This window comes from Typopeltis vanoorti, chromosome 5 (genome assembly GCF_054136105.1).
Source record: "Typopeltis vanoorti isolate ZY-2024b chromosome 5, IOZ_Tvanoo_1.0, whole genome shotgun sequence".
In the NCBI taxonomy this organism is placed as follows: Eukaryota; Metazoa; Arthropoda; class Arachnida; order Uropygi; family Thelyphonidae; genus Typopeltis; species Typopeltis vanoorti.
The window spans coordinates 102,856,543-102,878,281 of record NC_143553.1 but is presented as its reverse complement, the minus strand read 5'-3'; the positions used below and the strand labels follow the sequence as shown (position 1 = coordinate 102,878,281).

At 37.5% G+C, this 21,739-nt stretch overlaps 1 protein-coding gene across 1 annotated transcript; it reads left to right on the top strand.

Annotated features, from left to right (window-relative positions):
* Positions 1 to 20,507: 20,507 nt before the first annotated feature.
* Positions 20,508 to 21,197, top strand: LOC150106700 (zinc finger MYM-type protein 1-like). The gene is made up of 2 exons (XM_090393456.1): positions 20,508 to 20,695; positions 20,804 to 21,197. Exons 1-2 carry the CDS (start codon positions 20,508 to 20,510, stop codon positions 21,195 to 21,197), a joined length of 582 nt encoding a protein of 193 aa, XP_090249582.1.
* The last annotated feature ends 542 nt before the right edge of the window (positions 21,198 to 21,739 follow it).

Genomic DNA, 21,739 nt, shown 5'->3' with positions numbered 1-21,739 from the left:
GCCATTTTCCTTTCTGCTTATTCATTTTAAAACCCTTTTCAATTCCAACTGTTTCCACTTGATCCCAGGTCATCCCATTCCTTTCTACACATGCTCTCATCTCCTCTCGGAGCATCCACTTTTCTCATGCTGTGTACCCCTGTCCACCCTGATCCTCCTCGTTTTCCTGTTCCTCTTCCACACCCATTCTCTCATTTTCTATACTCATACCACTCACTTTCTTATTCATATCCACCTCTTCAATCTCTCCTATCGTACTCTCCTGCTCTTCCACATCGCTTCCCACTGGATCTGATTTATTCTCTATCACTCTACTCACTTTTCTACCTTCCAGCAGCAGTCTCTCCAAGCGACTCACACCATAACCACTCAAATGCAGCCCATCGCTCCCATACAGCTCACTTCATCCCTCAAACTCATTCCACACATTAACAAACTGCACTCCCGTCTCCTCACACATTTCAGCCAGCATATCATTCATAATCCTTGCTCTCCGCCTCATCTCACCACAGTCGTACCTAGGCTACACGCTGTCCACCCTTCCTGCCACACTCTTCTCTTTTATCCTTCTAAGCAGCCTCCTGATATCCATTCTGACGCTCTCTTTATCCTCTGTCAAATCATTCATACTGATTAAAACCATTAACTCCTTTGCTTGCTCCCTTCTTGTATCCAATGCCTCAATCACTCTACTCATTTTACCACCTGGAAAACATACCTTATGCATCTTATCATCCAGCACACCTTTAATAATGGAGTCGCCATACAACGCCACTCGCTTTCGTTAACTCTTTCGTGCCATCATGATTTGTTTTAATATTTTTTACTCGAATTTTCTTAATTTCATTTCGCATCCATTTCATCTCTTTCATCATCCATTCAAATTCAACTTCCGAATCTTGCGTCACATTCTCTCTATCATTCAGTCTTCATAATTTTCTAACTCTCGATCCCCTCTTCTCACTTTCACTCTCATTCATTCCGTACTTTCGGTCCAACTTTTGCTGTCATTCATTCTTTTGATTTTTTCCACTTTCGATTCCTTCATCTTGCCATTTCCAGTTTCATTCGTTCTCTCAATATTGTTTCCTTCCGCCACTCCCGCCTCTTTCGATTCCTGCATTACGCCATTTCCAGTTTCATTCGTTCTATCAATTTCGTTTCCTTCCACCACTCTCGCCATTTTTAACATCCTTTTTAACATCCGTTACTGATTTTATATTACTCATTTTCTTTTGCACTGATTTTTTAACATTCTTTCGCCTCTCTTTCACACCATCCTCTTTCGATGCACTCATTTTTTCCCCGCGACATTCTCGCTACTAACACTTTCTGTCATCAAATTCATATTTGCATTCATCAATTCCTCATTCAGGTCGCACTTCGCACACACCCTCCTTCCATCTGTCCTAAACATCCACAAATCATTTATGTAATCGAAAGAATACATATAGCACACCTCACACTTAACGAAACGACTGAAGTCTAAATTAAAATCATGGAATGACAAAGCCACCACCCTGTTTTCTGCTGGTACTGCTCTAAGGTCCAATAATAACGAATTCGTATTTAATTCGTAATTATTTCTGTAATTATGCTATAAAACTCTGTAGTACAACAATCACACCAAAAACACAATAATGCACCATCAAATCAAAGAAAACAATCAACAAAAATCACAGATCTATCAGAATCTTTCTAACAGCACGTTATTTTACCAGATAGCCTCGAACCCAAATATCCAATATATATCCAATAAATATCCAATATATATATGTCATCACCATCAAATTCCTGACATGTACCCTCAAGTGGTATACAGGATATTATTTTTAACATCCTTTTTAACATCTGTTACTGATTTTATATTACTCATTTTCTTTTGTACTGATTTTTTAACATTCTTTCGCCTCTCTTTCACACCATCCTCTTTCAAACATGCACTCATTTTCCCCGCGACATGATAGTACTACATGAAGAACTTATATCATTACTAACTTTATATTAACAATTTTCCTGCAAATTAATCTGTTATCTGTCAAGACTCTAATATTGTCAGATCTTATATTTCTGTCTTCTAGGGCAATTTTTACCATATCGATCCACCTATATCTTGGTCTTCATCTGGGTCTTTTTCCTGCCAACCTGGCACAGAATACTGTTTTGCTAATCTTTCCTCGTCCATTCTGTTTAAGTGACCATAACACCTGAGATTAGCTCTGCTAACACTTCCTGGAACCTTACAATATGAAGTTCTTTCCTAATATCCTCATTTTTAATATGATATTGCCATCAATACCATCTGTTCATGCCCCTAATCATTCTCAGGACTCTCATTTCTGTGGTCTCTAGTCTTTGGTCAAGTGTTTTATTTCAAACCCAGCTTTCAGATCTATAAGTTAAAATTAGTTTGAACACTGTGTTGTATACAGCTAATTTAGTGTTTTGACTAATTTCTCTCCTATTCCATATAAATTTATTCAGTTGACTTCCTACTATACCACTTTGTTGATTCTGTTGTCTATTTACATATTTAATTTACCATCTTGCCGGCCTGGATGGCCGAGTGGTTAGCATATCCACTCTCCAGCAAAAGGCTGTGGGCATGAATGTTTGTGATTGTCTGTGAAAACACGAGTAGCGGTGGTGGTGGTAGTGGGCGGTAGATGGTGATGGTATAGTTGCAGTTTGTTGGTGGATTGAGTGGTGGAGAGTTGTAGAGTAGGTGCCCTCCCTCGATGAGTCTTTGGACTCCCTGGAGGTGTCAGGTAATAATAATAATAATAATAATAATCTTCACTAAAAAATTGTGCCAAAGTAGCTGAAATGTTTTACTTGTTCTATAGGTGCTCCATTCACGATGCAGTTGATATTTTCAATGTTTCTGCCTATTTGCATTGTCTTTGTCTTTGTCTTTTTATTGCTGCTTTTCATACCAAATCTATTACAAGAGTTATTTAATTTAGTCAGGGAATCTTGCAGACTTGTAGCAGATTTATTTAGAAGTATAACATCATCTGCACAGAGAAAAGAGCTGAGATTAACATCTCCAGTTTTGATATCAGGTTTAATACCACTTTCCTTCATAATGTGAAGGAAAGTGGTATTATTAGTACCTTATCCCCTGTGTTATTTATTATCCATATAGATAATAAATAACAGAGGGGATAATGTACATCCTTGTCTGACACCAGATTTAACATAAAACCGTCTTCCTCTACTTCCTTCAATTCTAACTGCTGACTTAAAACTCAGATAAAGAGTAGGTATTACTTGATATAAAGTTATATGGTCTCCATTGAATGCCATATAACTGTAGCATTTTGAATAGCTTTTCTCTTGGCACCTTCTCATATGCCTTTTCCAGATCTACAAAACTTAAATACAGATATTTATATTCCTACGATTTCTCAACTATTTGTTGCAAAGTGAAAATCTGATCCTGACAGCCTCCATTTGGCCTGAATCCAGCTTGTCCTTCACCAAGCTTTTCTTCCACAATCCTTCTCAACTGTTTCTCAAGTATACTTGCATAAATCTTACCAGGAACACTCAGTAGGAAAAAATATATGTATTTCTCACATTCTGTTTTATTTTACTTTTTGTATATGGGTACTATGAAAGCTCTACTCCAATCATCTGGAATTCGTCCCTCTGTCCAGGCCTTCCGAACTATGCAGTGCAGCCACTGTAAGACTTTTATACCTCCATACTTGAGCATTTCTGGTCGAATATTTGAGCGGAGCGATACACAGAGCAAAAAGGCACCTGGAGCGTATGGAAAAATGTGTGCTGAACGTACCGACTAATAAACGACGAAAGTCTATTACGAAAAATAATAGAATGTTCATAAACGTCAATAAAATGAAGGAGCGAGTGCTGTATGGGGATTCACTATTAAGAGGTGTGATCGTTGAGAGTTTGATGAAATCGTACCAGCCAGGCGTGAACATAAAGGACGTCAGCGATTCTATTCGAGTGCAAAAACAGAGATTGAAAGAGATGATAATTGTGGCAGGAACAAATGATTTGAAAGAAGACAAAATAGAAATGATAGAGGATGTGAGGGAATTACTTGAGGTAGCAAAAGAGAAGAGTGAGAGAGTTAGGATGGTGAGTATTTTACCGCGGTATGACAGTGAAGTGTTTAGAAGGAGAGCCATAATTGCCAATGACTTTATGCGTGGGTTATGCATGGTGAGTAGAGTGGAATTTGTGGATGTGTGGAGTGAGTTCGATGGGTGAAAGGACTTATATAACATGGATGGGTTACATTTGAATGGAGTTGGTGTACGGAGGCTTGAAAAAGTGTTGATGAATGATGTGGAAGTGGATGTACAGACTCAGGGAAACTAGATTTATTAAAGGGGGGTGAGTTGATATGCAGACTTTAGGGAAGCAGTTGAGTGTATCAATGAGTATAATATGCCCAAGCGAGTACGAAGGACAACAAATCAGAATGGGATAGTTAGTATAAGGCATCAAAATAGGGATGGGACTAATGGACTTCTGCAATTCATGTACACTAATGCCAGGAGTATTAGGAACAAGAAGGAACAGTTTTTGGTCTTGGTTGGCACTTCCAGGCCACAGGTTGTTGGTATTAGTGAAACATGGCTGACAGAAGATGATAAAGCTAGTGGGATTGAATGTGACAGGTATAGCATGTTCAGGAGTGACAGGGAGAATAAAAAGGGGAGGGGGAGTGTTATTGATGATAGCTGATGAGTTGCAGCCAAGGAGTATAGAAGTTGAACTGCAGGATAGAGAAAAGAGTACATTTGAGGCTGTTTGGTGTAAGATAGAATCTAGCAGAACGAAATATACAATTGGGTGCTGCTATAGACCAGGTGATGGAATAGATGGTGGGGATAGTATGCATAGGCAAATAGAAGAAATGAGTGGAAGGAAGGTAATTATTATGGGTGATTTCAATTATGGTAACATTGACTGGAAAGGAGAGAGGGCACATGGGAGGAAGGAATTGGATTTTATGCGGTTATTAAGGGACAACTATCTGCAACAGCATGTAGTATGAAAATACCGGGGAGGGCAGAGAGTGCTTGACCTAGTAATTGCAACTGAGAATGTGACTGTAACGAACATGGCCATGTTGCCACCAATTGGTGAGAGTGACCATAAGGTCATGACTTGGGAGGTGGCTAAAGGAGTGGAATTTACAATTAAGACAGGGTACATGTGGAATTACTGGGCTGGTAAGTATGACAAGCTTAGGAGTGTGCTTGGCTCAGTGCCATGGCATGTAAAACTGCAAGGGCTGGATGTTGATAGTGCATGGGAGGTGGTTAAGAAGTGTTTGCAGGAGGCACTATGTATCAAGAGTCCGAATAATAAATCAAGTAGGGGTTAAATGGATGAATAACACTATTAAGCTTGAGCTGCAAAAAAAGAAACAATTGTGGAAGGAAAATAAGGAGAAAGGTGACCAGCAGGAGCAGGAACAGTATAGAGCTCAGGCCAGGATGGTAACAAGGGTGGTAAGAAAAGCAAAAGCGGATTACGAAAGAAAATTGGCCTTGCAGGCTAAGGAGAATCCCAAACAGTTTTTTCAAAATGTTGCAAGTAAAAGGAAAAATACTCATGGCAGAATGATTTTTAAAAAAAATGCTGAGGGTAGGGAGGTAACCAAATCAGTCAATATAGTGGAATTACTGAGCGATCACTTTGCAAGAGTATATCATCCAGGTGGTGACATTGCAGGAATGGAAGAACCAACAACTTATACTGGAATTGTGATGAATGAAGTAGAGGTAACTAGTCTATTACAGAACCTCAATGTCAATACATCTGTGGGATTGGATGGTATACCAGCTCGTGTCGTATGTGGAGCGGCTAAAGAATTGTCAGTGCCCTTGACCATTTTGTTTAATTTGAGCCTCGCGTCTGGGTCAGTCCCAAAGGGGTGGGAAGAGGGGAAAATAGTTCCGCTGCATAAAGGTGGTTCCAAGGCTGCTGTTGAAAATTACACCGACCAATCAGCATAACAGGAATCATTATCAAGGTCTTGTAGAAAATAGTCAAGAGGAAAATACAAGATTGGATAGATGAAAATGGGATACTGTGTCAGGGACAGCATGATTTTGTGAAAGGTAGGTCATGCCTCAGTAACTTGCTCACATATTATAACAGTGACAGCTGAACTGGATAAGGGTAATGGGTTTACAGTGATTCTACTGGACCTTGCTAAGGCCTTTGACAGGATACCACATGGAATTCTAATCAGTAAATTGCAGCATATGGGAATGGATATAGGGTTGATGAGATGGATAGGAGGGTGGTTGACGGAGAGATATCAGAGAGTGGTTTATTCAGGAGTAGAGTCAACAAGACAGCCTGTGACTAGTGGTGTGCCACAAGGAACTGTTCTTGGACCACTGCTGTTTAATTTGTTCATTAATGATATAGGAAAGGATCTGAGAAGAACAGTTCATTTGAATACAGATGATGTTAATATTTTGCAAGATGATTTGAATAGATTGGAGGTCTGGGCTAAGGAAAATGGATGTCAATTTAATGTGGCAAAATGTAAGGTTATGCATTTTGGGGTGAAAAGATTAGCAGCAGTTTACTACATTGGTGGAACTCTACTCCAGGAAATTGATGAGGCCCGAGATTTAGGTATGTTGGTGGATAAGGAGTTGAAGTTTAGGTGCACATTGCAAAAGTGGTCAAATCAGCTCATCAAATCACTTGGTTGCTGAAGAATACGTTGACAAGCAGGTTATTGTTCCTCTGTATCGAGCCTTGATAAGACCCCATCTCGACTACTGTGCCCAGATTTGGTCACCTAGGTTTCTTCTTGATGGGGAGGAGGTTGAGAGGATCCAAAGGCGGGTGACCAAGATGATAACAAGTCTGTGGAATGAACTTTATGAGAACAGGTTGAGGATTTGTGGGTTGCAAAAATTGGTTGATAGGCGGAGGAGGGGAGATATGATTGAGACATTCAAATTACTGAAGGGTTTCTATAAAATTAATTCAGAAGATATTTTTGAGAACAGGGCTGGTTGTGGGAGGACTAGGGGACATCCATGGAAACTGCAAAAGTGTGGTTAGTAAGGGTGTTAGAACTGGGTTCTTTACTTTTAGAGTGGTGAATAAGTGGAATGGGCTGCCAGAGTCTGTGGTGGATGCTGTGACAGTGAATGAGTTTAAGGCAAGGTATGATAGATACTGTATGAATGTCGAATAGTTGTGATGAATATGATTTGGGGCCTCCCTCGATGAGTCTAAGGACTCCCTGGAGTTGCCTGTAATAATAATAATAATATTATCATCTACTCCTGCTGCCTTTCCACTTTTCGGGCTTGTGAGGGCTTTTTTTCTACTTCAAGTATGGATATGTATTCCTGATTGCCTGTTTGTTGAGTGTTTTTTACCACTGTGCTGTCCCTGCTTGTTTCATTTAGCAACTTTTTGAATAATTGCCCCATACGTCAATGATATTATTATTATTATTCAGGCCTCCATGGAGTCAAATGACTCATCGTGGGAGGACCTTCCTAGGAAACACAAAGTCTATCATACCACTCCTTGAAGTCATTGACCGTTCTTACTCTCACCACTCTATCAGGCAATGCATTCCACGGTTCAAACACCCTCCACACCAAGAAACTACTCCTCGCCCTCTTGCTCACAGCTTCCTTTTGTAACTTAAAGGGATGGCCCCTTGTCATCGCTGTTTCGCCAAGTGAAAGAACTCCCCAGTGTCAACCCTGTGACTGCCTCTCAACAGTTTAAAGTCTCAATCATATCACTTCTCCTTTTTATATCTACCAAACTCTGCAGTCCATATTCCTTCAGCTGATCCTCATAACTAGCATTGTACAGTCCTGAAACCATTTTTGTTATCCACCTCTGTACCCTTTCCATAGTTAATTTAACCCCTTCAAATCCTGGGGACCAAATTTGAGAACAATAGTCTAAGTGTGGTCTGATCAGAGTCTTATACAACAGAATGATAACTCTTTTATCTTCTGCAGGTCAGCATCCTTCTCACTATTGCAGCAATCCTCTGGGTTACCTTCACCACCTTTGCAATATGCTCCTTGAATTTCAGTTTTCTATCAGTCATCACCCCCTCAGAACGCTTGTCTCTCCCTACTTCTCCAGTACAGCTCCTCATATTGAGTATGCAGCTTCTCATCGATGCGTCCCAAACCTCAAGACCTTACATTTTGCTGCATTAAACTGATATCCCCCATTCATTTGCCCATCTGTCTAGTTTATTCAAATCCTCTTGTAGGGTTGCTACATCTGTACTATTACTAATAACCCTGTCCAGCTTCACATCATCTGCAAACAACTGAATATCCCCTTGCAATCCATTGACAATGTCATTGATGTAAAGATTAAACAATACAGGTCCCTGTGCTGAGTGCTGTGGAACATCCACTTGTAACCTTTTGCTTCCTTGATATTGCCCAACCATGCACAACTCTCTGATACCTATCGGACAGCCAATCCTGAATCCAGTTGATTAACCTGACATCTAAACCCATGTGCCGCAACTTAAGTATCAGCTTATCATGTGGTATCCTATCAAATGCCTTTGCAAAATCCAAAAAAGTGGCAGTATATGTCTTTCCCTCATCAACTGCTCTTGTCACTTTATTATAAAAGGCAATGATATTACTAAAGCAAGAGCGCCCCTTAACAAATCCATGTTGATTCTCACAGATAACATTACCTTCATCTGCCCAACGCTGTATATGGTCCCTCACTAATTTCTCCAAGACATACAACTACTGATGACACACAAACTGGCCTATAATTAGGCACTTCCAGTCTGCTACTGTCCTTATGCAATGGCACTATCTTACCTTCCTTCCATTCCCTGGGTACCTTTCCTGTAGCCAGACTTTCATTGAAAAGTCATGTCAACAGAGCGGTCAGTTCTTTAGCACATTCTATCAAAACCTGTAGTGAAAGACCATCCAGTTCCACAACTTTGACATCCGGAGCAATCAGTATTTGGAACACTCTCCTCTTGCACCTCTAAACTTCAAACCTGCCCTATCCCTCTAGTATTAAAACCTCTTTCTCCAGGATGAATACTCCAATAAAATGTCCATTGAACAACTCCGCTATGTCCTCTGCATCATTCACTCTATTCCCATTTTTATCCCACAATGTCATTCTTCCACAATCATTTTTCCTCCTACTGGCCACATAGGTAAAAAATTCCCTATAATTTTCTTTGGATCTTAATGCCAATCCCTTCTCGTATTCCAGTTTGCCTTCCTAACCATACTAATCACTCTCCTGGCCCTTATAATTATTCATGCATCTGCTCTCCACCCCCTCATGTCTCTTCCATAATCTCTTTTTCACCTGCAGTTTCTGTTTGATATTGTTTGTCATCCACTTTACACCAAATTGTATTCTCTTCTTCTTCACTCATGGAATACAGCTTACTATTGCTGCTAACAAATAAAAAAAAGTGTAGTTTATTAGCATCTTCGCTTGAAAGTCCTTATGGACTGTGTTCAATGGTATGCAAAAAATCAAGATATGGGATGCATTTAGGTACCAAAGCAAAATCAAGCCAATACACTGGTTTCAGAAATAAAAGAGTTGATTGTTTGTAATTGGTTTGAAAGACAAAAATCAGGATATTCACTAGGTTATTTCATCTTAGTGCAAAGTCATGAAAAGCTGAAGTGAATGCTAATTTTGTAAATGAGTGCCAAGGCTGCATTGACACTGTGAAATAGGTAACCTAAGGCTCATTTACAAAATGAGCCTTAGGTTACCTATTTCACAAGAGTCTTGCAACAGCACAAGTCGAAAAGGAGTGAAATGAAGGTAAAAATTGTTCCACTTCACAATAGTCATGATAGGAAAATTCAATGGTGTGCTGGAGCCAGCTTACACTAGCATGCATGGGCTGATTGTTAAATTTTAAACAATTGTTTGAGTCAGTTGTTAAACCAACAATAGCTATAAACTGTATAGGTATGCAGCTCAATCCACAATGACCAGTGGTCATTGATCTGGTAAAGATGTTGGCTAAATTTATTTTTTTTTAGAAGAATCTGCTTTAATGATAGATATTCTTGAAGGATTTTCAATACTTTCAACTGCACTTCAGTCAAGAACAGTTGACATTCAGAAATTGCAAAAATTATTCAAAGTCTGGTACTAGAAATCATGAATCTCAAGTTGAAGATTTGATTAAATTGGATTTAAAGTTATTCCATTTAATAAAAATTGCAAATTCATTGCTTTCATAGGAATATGTTAGTAAAGTATATAATCCACCATATGAATTTACATTTTTTATCAGATGAAGCATTTTAGAACTATCCACTTTGCCATGGATAGCTGGTAAATAAATAAAATTGTATCATTTCACCATCCAAATGGCCACATGAATAAAATATATCAAAAATATAGCTTCATATCCATATTATTTCTATAATATCCAAAGGCTGTATTGACTTCAGTGGACACTTCACATCCATGTCATTATGGATGTATATGTCCAGGCCAGTATGGTGGTTAAGGGAAATTTAAAATATGAAATTGATTTCAGTTATATGTGGGATTTTGTCATAATAATGTAGAATCAAAAAATGTTTCAATTCCTGCAAGTATTCAAAAAGAGAAAAAAAAAAGATAGCACTACTGCAATGAATAGTGCTGAAGCTAAATAATAAATATAGTTTAATCCTTTATCCAAGTGTGAGCAAACAAAGTTTGCGCCTGAAAGTATCTTCAAGATTGGGATAAGGTGGTACAACACCAGGAAACTTGTTGCAAAGGTGGAGCAAGCTAACATCACTCCTATCTCAGTATCTCCCATAATGCAAAACACATCTCCTTGCAGATATGTATAATGTTATGCATTATGGGGAGGGCCATTACCCAGACTACTTTTGACCTTTATTGAGGTCTCTTCTGTGGGAGCCTGGCCCAAGTGGAGTTACCAGGCAGAAGCATTAGCAAGGTCATCTCTACCTATAGGAGTTGCCAAACGGTGTGCTTGGATAAAGGATGTGAAAAACCAAGTGAAAAATAAACTTTCAACATCTTTCTCTAAATCCAGAGTAATTTAATAAAAAGGTGGCACACCGTTTGGCAACTCCTATACGTAGAGATGACCTTGCTAATGCTTCTGCCTGGTATCTCCACTTGGGCCTGGCTCCCACTGAAGAGACCTCAATAAAGGTCGAAACTAGTCTGGGTAGTGGCCCTTCCCTTAATAACATTATACATATCCGCAAGGAGATGTGTTTTGCATTATGGGAGATACTGAGATAGGAGTGATGTTACTTGCTCCACCTTTGCAACGAGTTTCCCAGTGTTGTACCACCTTACCCCAGTCCTGAAGATACTTTCAGGCGCAAACTTTGTTTGCTCACACTTGGATAAAGGATTAAACTAAATTTATTATAGTCTAACCAAGTGAAAAATAAACTTTCAAGTGCTGAAGCTGATAGTGGTTTCAGTTTAATGAACACACTTTGTAGGAGAGTGAGAAATAGTTTAACAATAGATCACATATTGGATTAAATGGTAAATTTATTGGGGAAAGAGCTAGACGATTGGGTTGCAACTCCATTTGTTAAATCATAGTTGAATCACAACCATAAATTGGCTACAAATAAAAGAGCTCAGTTAACTATATGGAATATGGAAATTACAATAAAGAAATGAATATTTTATTATGGTTTGAAATTTTTGTATTCTAAATGTCGTAAAGCAGTGAAACGTACAACACACACACACACTTTTGAGACACTAGTTAAAAATTTACCAGCTAATTCACTGGCTAATAAGGCTATAAATGATAGGGTAATCTCTATATCTGAAGTTATGGTTGGTTAAGGTGTTGGAAAGTTTGGCAAAAGCTAGGATACAGAATTAGGTTAATAGCAGTATTCTTGTTAGCATGGGTTTGTTCAAGTTACTTATGTACCATAACAAAGTGATGAATGCATATATAATGGTATACTTAAAGTTTACAAAGGCTTTTGATAAATTGCCACATAACAAACTGGTAACTAAATTAAAGCAGATAGTATTGGCTGCTAGACTTGTGAGTTGGGTAGGACTGACTGTCAGATAAGTATAAGCAAGTTGTGTGTTCAGGTGTAGTATCCTGAAAGAGGAAAATCAATAGTGGTGTGTCGCAAGGGTTTTGAGACCACTGTGGTGTTACTTGTATATTAATGATATATTGGGTGGGTTTAACTGGAGATATACAACTGTTAGCAGACAACGCAAAATTTGGGAGAACAGTGAGAAATCAAGCTGATATTGTAGCCTTACAGGAAGTCTTGAATAGATTGCATTAGTGGGCAAGTGAGTGGAACTATCAGTTCTGTGTTGCAAAATGTAAAGTTCTGAAATTTGGTAGAAAAAGATGGAATTCAAAGTACACACATTGTGGTGAATTTTAAATTTGGTAGAGGAGATTAGAGATCTGGCAGTGGTGGTAGACAAGGACCTGAAGCTCAGGATTCACATTGGACAAGTTGTGAAGTCATCACATCATTGTATGGCACTGATGCAGAGACCCTAGACGTAGAAATAAAGACGTTATTGTGACATTGTGTAAGGCCTTAATTGGACCTCATGGATTATTGGGCACAGATTTAGTTACCTGATTTTTCATGGTGATGAGGAAGGGAAGATTGACTAAGGTGGTAACAGGTCTTTAGAATGTGGGGAATGAACAGACTGAGGAAATGCAGTTTGTAAAGCCTCATGAACAGGAAGAGAAGAGGGGATATGATTGAGGTGTTTAAGCTGGTAAAGGATTGTTACTGTGTTAATGTAGTAGAAATTTTTCATAGAATGGTAGAGGAGGTTAGAACAAAGGCAATCTCTAGAAACCATATAAGGAGAACTAAACAAGTAGCAAATTCTTTGAATGGAGAGTGGTTGGCGAGTGGAATGCATTGCCTGGCAACATGATCAATGTATTTAGTTAATGCAACATTGAATGCATTTCGAACACAGTTCGATGAGGTTTGTGTGTGTTAAGTACATGCTCTTAACTCATTACTTATGGTAATGAGTCTTTTGACTATGTGGAAGTCTGGTTTTAAAATATGAAATGAGCGGTGATATGAAAAGTTTCTGAAGTCTTTATCTCTCTGTAGTATGATACAAGTGAATGGGAAGAAGGGCTAAGATTGCAAAGAGTTCAGTGGCAAATTCTCCATGCTTGCTGCGCAAGCTCATTAATTGAGAAAGAAGTACTATTTATTTGTTAATAAATGCATGCATTTATAAGCATTCCATTTAGGCTTTTATTTTTGTAGACAGAAGACGTCTTAAGCTTGAGCGGCAATAATTGAGCTTTGTGTTGTGTATCGAAGGGCGATGCTTGCTCATCTAGTCAAAGCTGCCCTTGGCTTGCTCGGTTGTAGGAGCTTACAGGTCCTCGCAGCAGCACTGTGATTTCATGCATGCGCATAGCCATTTCATGTCATCTCACTCTGTTGCTTAAACCACAGGCCATACACAGTCAACGTAGCTCTAGCCAGTGAGCTTCAGCAACCTTTACAAGTGTGCATGTTGCTTGGGAAAATTAAGTTACAACGAACTTTTTATGACGATGTTATTGACCAGTTCATAAAGAAGAACGGTAGGGTAGAATTTGTATTCAAGTAGCTAAATTAAAAAATATAGAATATCATTTGTAAATTAAATGTTGTATTTGTACGATTAAATGTACATAAATTTCTAAATATATAGTTTTAAATGGTCAGTACAGGTAACTCTCGTATAACGCGGTACTTATACAACGCGGTATACAAATTGTAGTAACCCTTTTGCAACACGGTACTTATACAACGCAGTTTTGACGAAAACACAGTCTAGAAATTGTAGTAACCTTTTATCTTTTCATATATTTTTCACCGCGCGACTTAAAAATCAAATTTTATCTTCGTTAAATTTGTGTCTGCCCGTATCGCACAGTTATAAGTAGCGAATTTATATTAGGGAAAACACCCTTTACCATACATGTACGTCAATTGTATACCGTATAAAGTGTTTATTGTAAAATTGTCTTTGTTTTCTGCGAAAGCATATTAAAAATCATAAGTGTGTTATCTCAAGCTGAGCACTTTATTTTCTGGTGAGTTACATAATTAATATGTAATGCTTTTTTATATAAAAAAATTATTTTTATAGTAATGGCTAGAAATTGCATTGAAAGGGGAAAAAATGAATATTGAAAAGAAAATTCGTTTCGAAGAAAAAAAATTAAAATCATGGATCGGTTGAAAAATGGAAAAAAACCAGTTGTTGTAATGTCATGTCATCTTCCTTATACCCTCTTTTACCTTGCGGTGTCGAGGGTTCATTGATCATCGGATCTCACTCCGTTTACAGGATAAGGTGGTCAGCCTTATACCCCTGTGTATCCTATGGCCTGTAGTGTTGAGTTCTCGAGGCCAGTTTGCCTGCTTTGCGGGATGAAAAACCCCAGAATAAACTGGGGAAAAACCCTGCTGTCCACACCCAAGACTGGCTAACTTGGCTGTGGCTGATCCTTCAAGCTCCTCAAGTCACCGACGGGAATCGAACCTAGGATACTCCTTCCCCAGGCATATGGTTGCGAAGCGCATAGCCACTAGGCTAACCGCGCGGATCCAGTTGTTGTAATGACTTTGAATTTAAATGAATCAACAATTCAAACAATAAAACACAATGAACATAAAATCCGAGAAAGTGTTTATTGCTGGGTCAACGGTAAATGTAAAGCTTGTTGCTCGTGTATGCAATTTTCTAAGAGAAAAATGAAGAAATCTCTAATGATTTGGAAAGAAGATGCACTCAAAAGAAAATTCCTTTGGATGGAAATCTTATTACACAAAAACTCTCAAAGTTTATAAACATTTATAATGCTGATGAATCCGGGTGATATTGGAAAAAATGCCAAAACACACCTATATTTCGAAAAATGAAAGATCAGTTCCTGGATTCAAAGTTTGCAACAACAGAATTACTCTATTGTTTTGTAGTAATGCATCAGGTGATGCATTAATTAGTTAATAAACTAATCGGTTATCATTTATGGAGTGAGAGGTGTGATTGAAATCTGATTATTGGAATAATGAATTACAGGTAACTCTCGTATAACGCAAATGTTAGGTTCCATAGAAATGCCGGTTTAAGCCTTATCTAACATTTGGAGACAGGTTGAAGTTCAATCTCCACCAAAGCCAATTGGAACTAGCTGGCCCAAAATTATCACTATTTATAAACTACATCCAGTGAAGAGCGATAGACAAGTTCTGACATTTTCTTTCAGACCTTAACATTCTGCCAAGATGGTGGAATTTTGGTCTGAAATAATGTATGTTATGCTGTCAGAGGCATAGCTAGAGAGGGGCGGCACTTTGAATCTTTTTGAACTTTTGCAGTTAATTCTAAAATACAGTCTCGAGAACTCAGTTCCAACTATTATAATACTACTGCGAATTTTCCTCACAATTGCTGTAGGTGCTGCTAGTTGTGAGAGGAGTTTTTCTAAATAAAATAGATTAAGAATTACCTACATTATGAAATAGACTTCGCCAATATCATCGACGATTTGCTAACAGAAAAGCAAGAAAAATAACATTTTAGAATGTTGAAATTAAAGTTTTGCTTCAAAAATAACATAGTGTTTTAATTTATTTCCTCTACGTCGTTTTGACTTTTTGTAGTATTTTTTGTTTTGTATTGAGAGGGGCGGCAAAAGTTCTAGCTACACCGCTGAATACGGTCGATTTTCTTGAGTTTGCAGGATGAAAAATTCAAGTTTCCTGAAGAAAATTCTGTTGTCCATGAAACCGAACCTTGGGAAACAGTTCATGAACAGCTTAGAAAGCTTTTTGTGAACTGGTTCTAGTCGGCAACTAGAATTGATCTTAGAACAATCCTTCTTTGGGTTGTACTATGAATTCAGACATCATTTCCAAAGTGCTGCACAGACCTCCAAAAAAGTATAATATCGCTAAAAAATTACTATTCAGATTCTAACTCTAGCAACAAGTGACAATGTTTCTCTAACAACAGCTAGCTCTGCTTAGGCTGACCATACGTTCCGTTTTAACGGTACAGTACTGTTTGTTTTTTCATATTTCCCGGCCGTCCCGTCGTTTTAATAAAAATTTCAATTTTGTCCTGTTTTTAATAAAAAATGTCAAATTTTTTATTAAATTCCGTTTTTAATAAAAACTATAAATATACCTTAATATTGGTCAATCATAAATTATTATTCATAACCTATAATCGTATATCAATATCATGGATATCAGTAATTTGTATAACGATGGAATCGCATTGTACGATACTAAATATCGATATCTGCAGTGATTTATTCAGAGAAAATAAAAAATACATGTTGGCAACACTTACCCGTCTCAGACGCGGCGTCTGTTCTGCCTGTATGTTAATCGGGGGACTTTGTTATTCAGTGCTCGTGGTTTAAATTTCATAAAGTCAGAGCCTGTGTAGCTCAGTAGAAGTGGCGTTTGCACTCTACGGCTTCTTGACTGTGCGAAGAAAGGATTTGGTGGTTCAAATCTAGTCGCCGACTAGAGGAAATTTTTCTAAGCCTTCTTTCGACCGGTTCCCGAGTTAGTTGATCTCTAGCACTGGCTAGCTGGTTTTTTCTCCTGGAAATTCTGATTTTTCGTCCAGTAAACTCAAGAAAATCGACGGTCGAACCCACACTATTTTCAGACATTAAAAATATTGTGTTAGGGACTACGATATGACGGCACTAGCTTGCCGCCTTCTTCACTGCGTACCGATGAATCAGTGATAGCCTTGGGCCAGCTATCTCTCTGATTGACTACCAGTGGAGATTGAACTGCCCACTCAGTCACCAAAAGTTAGATAGGGTAAACGGCCCCGCCTACTCCCTATACGGGAACAAATAGGCATTAGCTGATTTTTTTTATTTTTAATATTTTAAAGTTTTAAGTCTTTTTTAAACCTTTATGTCTATCCTTCCAATGTCAAAGAGGCGAACTACAGTTTAACTTTCCTACTGGCCGATGTGGATGAAATAGTGAGGCCAAATTGTACTTCTTATCCATGTTATTCAATAGGTGTTACAGAATCGTTTCCAGATTTAGACGTCCTGGCCGGTTGGGCTGTGACGATCTCCAGAAAGAATTCAAATTTATTAAAATGGACAAGCTGTGTAGTGATGGAACAAAAGTGGTATGCCAACATTGTAATGTCCATTTTTCCATTGCTCATGGAGGCAGAAGCGACATCAATCAACATCTACTCAGCCAGAAACATAAGGATGCTGAAAAGACTTTGGCTTCAATTAAAAACATCAGCTCGTTTATGACGTGGTGATAGTGAAAGCGATAAAATTGCAGCTAGTGAAGCTCTTGTTGATTATTATACTGTGCGTCACGGACAAAATTTTCACGCAAATGACTGCTTCTCGACATTGATAAATAAAATTTATGAACCAAAATTTTCTTCAGCACGTACCAAATCAGAAGCAGGAATTACCAACGTGTTATCACAACACATATTGGGAGGAGTAATAGAAGATTTGAACAGTCAGTTTAGATGTATCAAACAAAAAAGACATCAAACTTTTTCCAATCGTTGTGCGGTACTTTTTTTTTTTTTTTTTTTTGCCAAATTGTGGTGTTCAAGACAAAATTATAGACTTTATTTTCTTACCTGGTGAAACATCCGACGTGTGCTACGTTGAGTGACAAATTTGCCTTACAAAACAAAATTGTTGCTTTGTGTGCAGATAACACGAACACCAATTTTGGTGGTTCCAAAAACTTGGCAAAAATAACTGTTTATGTACTAAAACTTTTTTTTATCATCTTACTCTTTCATGAATACAGAATATTACGTAACCACCGTTCCGTTTTTGTCTCAAGGATTTATGGTTAGCCTAGTTATAGGTCTCTTAAAGCTCATCGGAATTATTTAAACGCAGGTAGGTCACTTTTAAATTATGATCTCTACACAGCTAAAAAATCTCTAGCACTCATAAATGGAGAAATCTTTCATATCAAGAACTCTTTAGAATCTGTATTAGTAGCTGAAATTTTTAACATTATTTTACGCATTTCATCAAATTCATACCTACATGTTTTTTAATGCTTCTCTTGATAGTTTAAAACTTAATGTGGCTTTGTAAGTCATCTGGAATTAGTAATCATAATCTCTGCGATATGGATAAACTAGTCATCAATGTTTTTGGCATCCACTAACAGAGAATGAACTTAAAATACAATTTTATTTAATGCTGACCATAAAAACAAACATATTATAGCCTACCAGTTTCGCCAGCAGACTGTCTGGCTTTTTCAAGGCGTTTATGAAAAGACATAAAAACTAGTAAATGAAAATTGAAAGGAACATAAAAAACGTAAACCAACTAGTAACTAAGGTTACACGTTCTCGTGACAGAGGACTTATTGTTCTTATTCATTATCACGCATGCGTGTTTGTTGTAAACGTGTAATGTGATTACTGGCTAACTGTAGTTCAGCTTGATTAAGAGAGAGGATAAGGTTTTTCCACGAACTGTTTAGAATTACACCCTTCTGTTGAGGTTTCCGCCGGTTATTGACACTATTGTGGCTTCCTTGAATAAACGATGTCTGTAGTCGTCATCGAGATATGGCATGGAGCTGTTTTGCCACTATCGTGTGGTTAGACGTACAGAAATGATGTGCTAAGCCAGAAGAGATACTTCTGTTGTGGTTTACATCACCAACATGTTCTTTTTGTCTGATTTCTAAACTCCGTGAAGTTTGTCCTATGTAGGCAAGACCAACAGGAGCAGTGAATGTAATATACTCCTGGATATTTGTAGAAAGGTACTTTATCTTTTGGAGATCCTAAAACTTGTCTGATGCTGGTAGTTGGTTTGAAGACCTCTCTGATGCAATAGGCTCATAGTATTCTTGCTATTTGGTAAGAAATTGACTTGATGAAAGGGATCACTACAGTAGAAATGTGCTGGGAGTGTGATTCTTCTTGTCTGGGGTTGTCACTGTATAGATATTTTTTTATGATGTTTTGAGGATATCCATTTTGTGATAATGTGTTGGCTATTAGTGAGAGTTCAGTCTGAGTATCATTCTCTTCTGATATAAACTTTCTGGCCCTATATTTCAACATGTGGATTATGCTCAGTTTGTGTGTCTTGTGATGGTTTGAAGTATAATGAAGATATCTTCCAGAATACGTGGGCTTTCTGTAAATAGATAATTTGACACTGTTTGATTGTTTCTTTATCAAGATGTCTAAAAAAATGCAGTTGGCTGTTGTTTTTTTTCTAAGCTGTCTTGCCATATAATGAAGATATCGTCAACATATCTCCACCATGTAGATGGTCTGGGGGAGAGATTGTGGAGAGAATTTCTTTTTCAAGTTTTTCCATGAAAAGGTTGCACAAGATGGTGATAGTTGTTGGTATATGGTATTGTTAACCTTGAAGAAATTAGATTGAAGGCAGTGTCTAAACATCTGTGTGATGTCTGGAGGAAAAAGATCTTGGATGATGTTTATTACTTCTTCTACTGGTACATCATTGGTGAAAAGGGATACAACATCTAGACTGTCTAGCATGTCTGTTGGTGCAATCTTAATGGCTTGGAGTTTATTTACAAAATGTTGACTTCTTGATATAGGATTCTGTTAATCTTATTTTATTATTTAATAAATTGGCGAGATGCTTTGTCAAAAGGTAGGTTGGTGATGATCTTCCATCAACGATTGGACGGAAAGGTATATCATGTTTATGTATTTTAGGTATCCCATATAGTCTTGGAGTGATAGGATGTGAGGATTTTAGTGTTCTCTTCACTTCTTCTGTCAAAAAGTTTTTATGGTCAGCATTAAATAAATTTGTATTTTAATTATGAACGACCAAATATGTTTAGTTTAAAGAGAATGAACATTTTTGCTTTATCATAAGCAGTGGAGTACCCGGGGGGGGCGGTCCGCCCCATGCACCAAGCTGAATGGGGCAAGAGCATGGAATATCATTACTGTTCACCATATATTTGTATAAAAATCTTTGTATCATTTTCAGTTCTTAAAAATTATTTAATATTATTGATATTCGTAAATGGCGGCACTTGTTGAGCCGTCTGTCTCTCTTCACTGTGTGCTGCTTAATTAGTGAGAGACTTGGGCAAGCTATCTCTGATTGGGTACCGGTGGAGATTGAGCTGCCCACTCCGTCTCCAAAAGTTAGATAGGGCTAAAATGGCCTCATCTACTCCCTATATACGGAAATATAAAGGCGTTAGCTTATTTGTTTTTTTTTTTAGCTGATATTCGTAAATAATTTTAGTTTTGATTTAAGTTTAGTTACTTTTGTACTATTGCAACGTCAAAGCTAGAGAAATTTGTTCCAGCTTATCCTGCTGGAACAAATAGTCCAGCAGGATAAGAAAAATATTGATGATGAAAAGAATATTGAACTCAATACGACAGAAGCAATAGAACAAGTAAAGAACGTCAATAGTAAGGAAATGGAATGGACAAATACAAATGAAATATTCTGCGATGTTGCTGCTTGGTCAATCCCAGTACCAGATGAAATTAAAATTGATATTAAGCAAGGAAGTGAAGTATTTCAAAATAAAGATGGAACTTTTGATGCAATAGACAGATCTGGAATAGGAATTAAAGGAGATCATTGCCAACTTACAATATCATGGTTTTATAAAGAACTACCAAATGGAGAAAATATTCGTAGAAGTTGAGTGGTTTATTCTCAGACAGCAAAAAAATTATACTGTTTTTGTTGCCGTTTATTTGCCTACAGCGATACAACTAGAGTATCGAGTTTTGTGAATGGTTTTAATAAATGGTGGAAATTAAATCCAAAGATTTCTCAACATGAAACTTTGGAACAACATCTTAATTGCTTAGAAATGTGGAAAACTTTAGCAACAAGGTTAAAATTGAATAAGACTATAGATCAAGTTACTCGAGATCAAATTATTAAGGAAAATATAAGAATGAAGGATGTTTTGAAGAGAGTTTTGGATGGAATTCTCTTTTTAGCTCTTCAAAATCTTCCTCTTCGAGGTCACAGAGAAGATTCGTCATCGACAAATAAAGGAAATTTTTTGGAGTTAATTCAGTTTCTATCTCATTATGACCCTGTTCTAAAAGAACATTTATTAAGAACTGAATTATTATGTAAAGCAGAATAGGAGATACAGCTCGTACTTATTTCCCAGAATCCAAAAGGAATTCATAAATTTACTAGGAAACCATGTAAAAGACAAAATATTGGTGGACTTAAAAAAGGCTAAATATTACGGGATCCTTTTCGATAGTACTCCTGATGTATCTCACATGGATAAAATGTGTAATGTTATCAGATACTTGCACATCTAAAATTGAAAAGTTGAAGTAAGGGAGTCATTCTTAGGGTTTTTTTTTTATCTCAGGAAAAAATGCAAAATATTACTTCTGACATTCTAAAGAAACTAGAAGAGAACACACTTGGCATCAACCTATTCCGTAGCCAGGGATATGATAATGCTGCAACTATGTCTGGAATTCATGGTGGAGTTCAATGTAAAATAAAAAGTATCAATTCTAAAGCGTTATTTATGTCATGTGCAAATCACTTACTTAATCTTTGTGGAGTTCATGCTTTTGGAAGTATTTCTACTTGTGTAACATTTTTTGCAGTTTTGGAAAAATTATGTTAATTTTTTTCAAGTTCAACTCACCGTTGGGAAGTATT

Bases quoted from the DNA above. Each gene is read 5' to 3' on its own strand.
- LOC150106700 (XM_090393456.1), top strand. From the start codon at position 20,508: ATGGAATGGACAAATACAAATGAAATATTCTGCGATGTTGCTGCTTGG. The intron at 20,696-20,803 runs GTTTTATAAAGA...ATTTGCCTACAG, and splicing joins TGCCAACTTACAATATCATG to CGATACAACTAGAGTATCGA.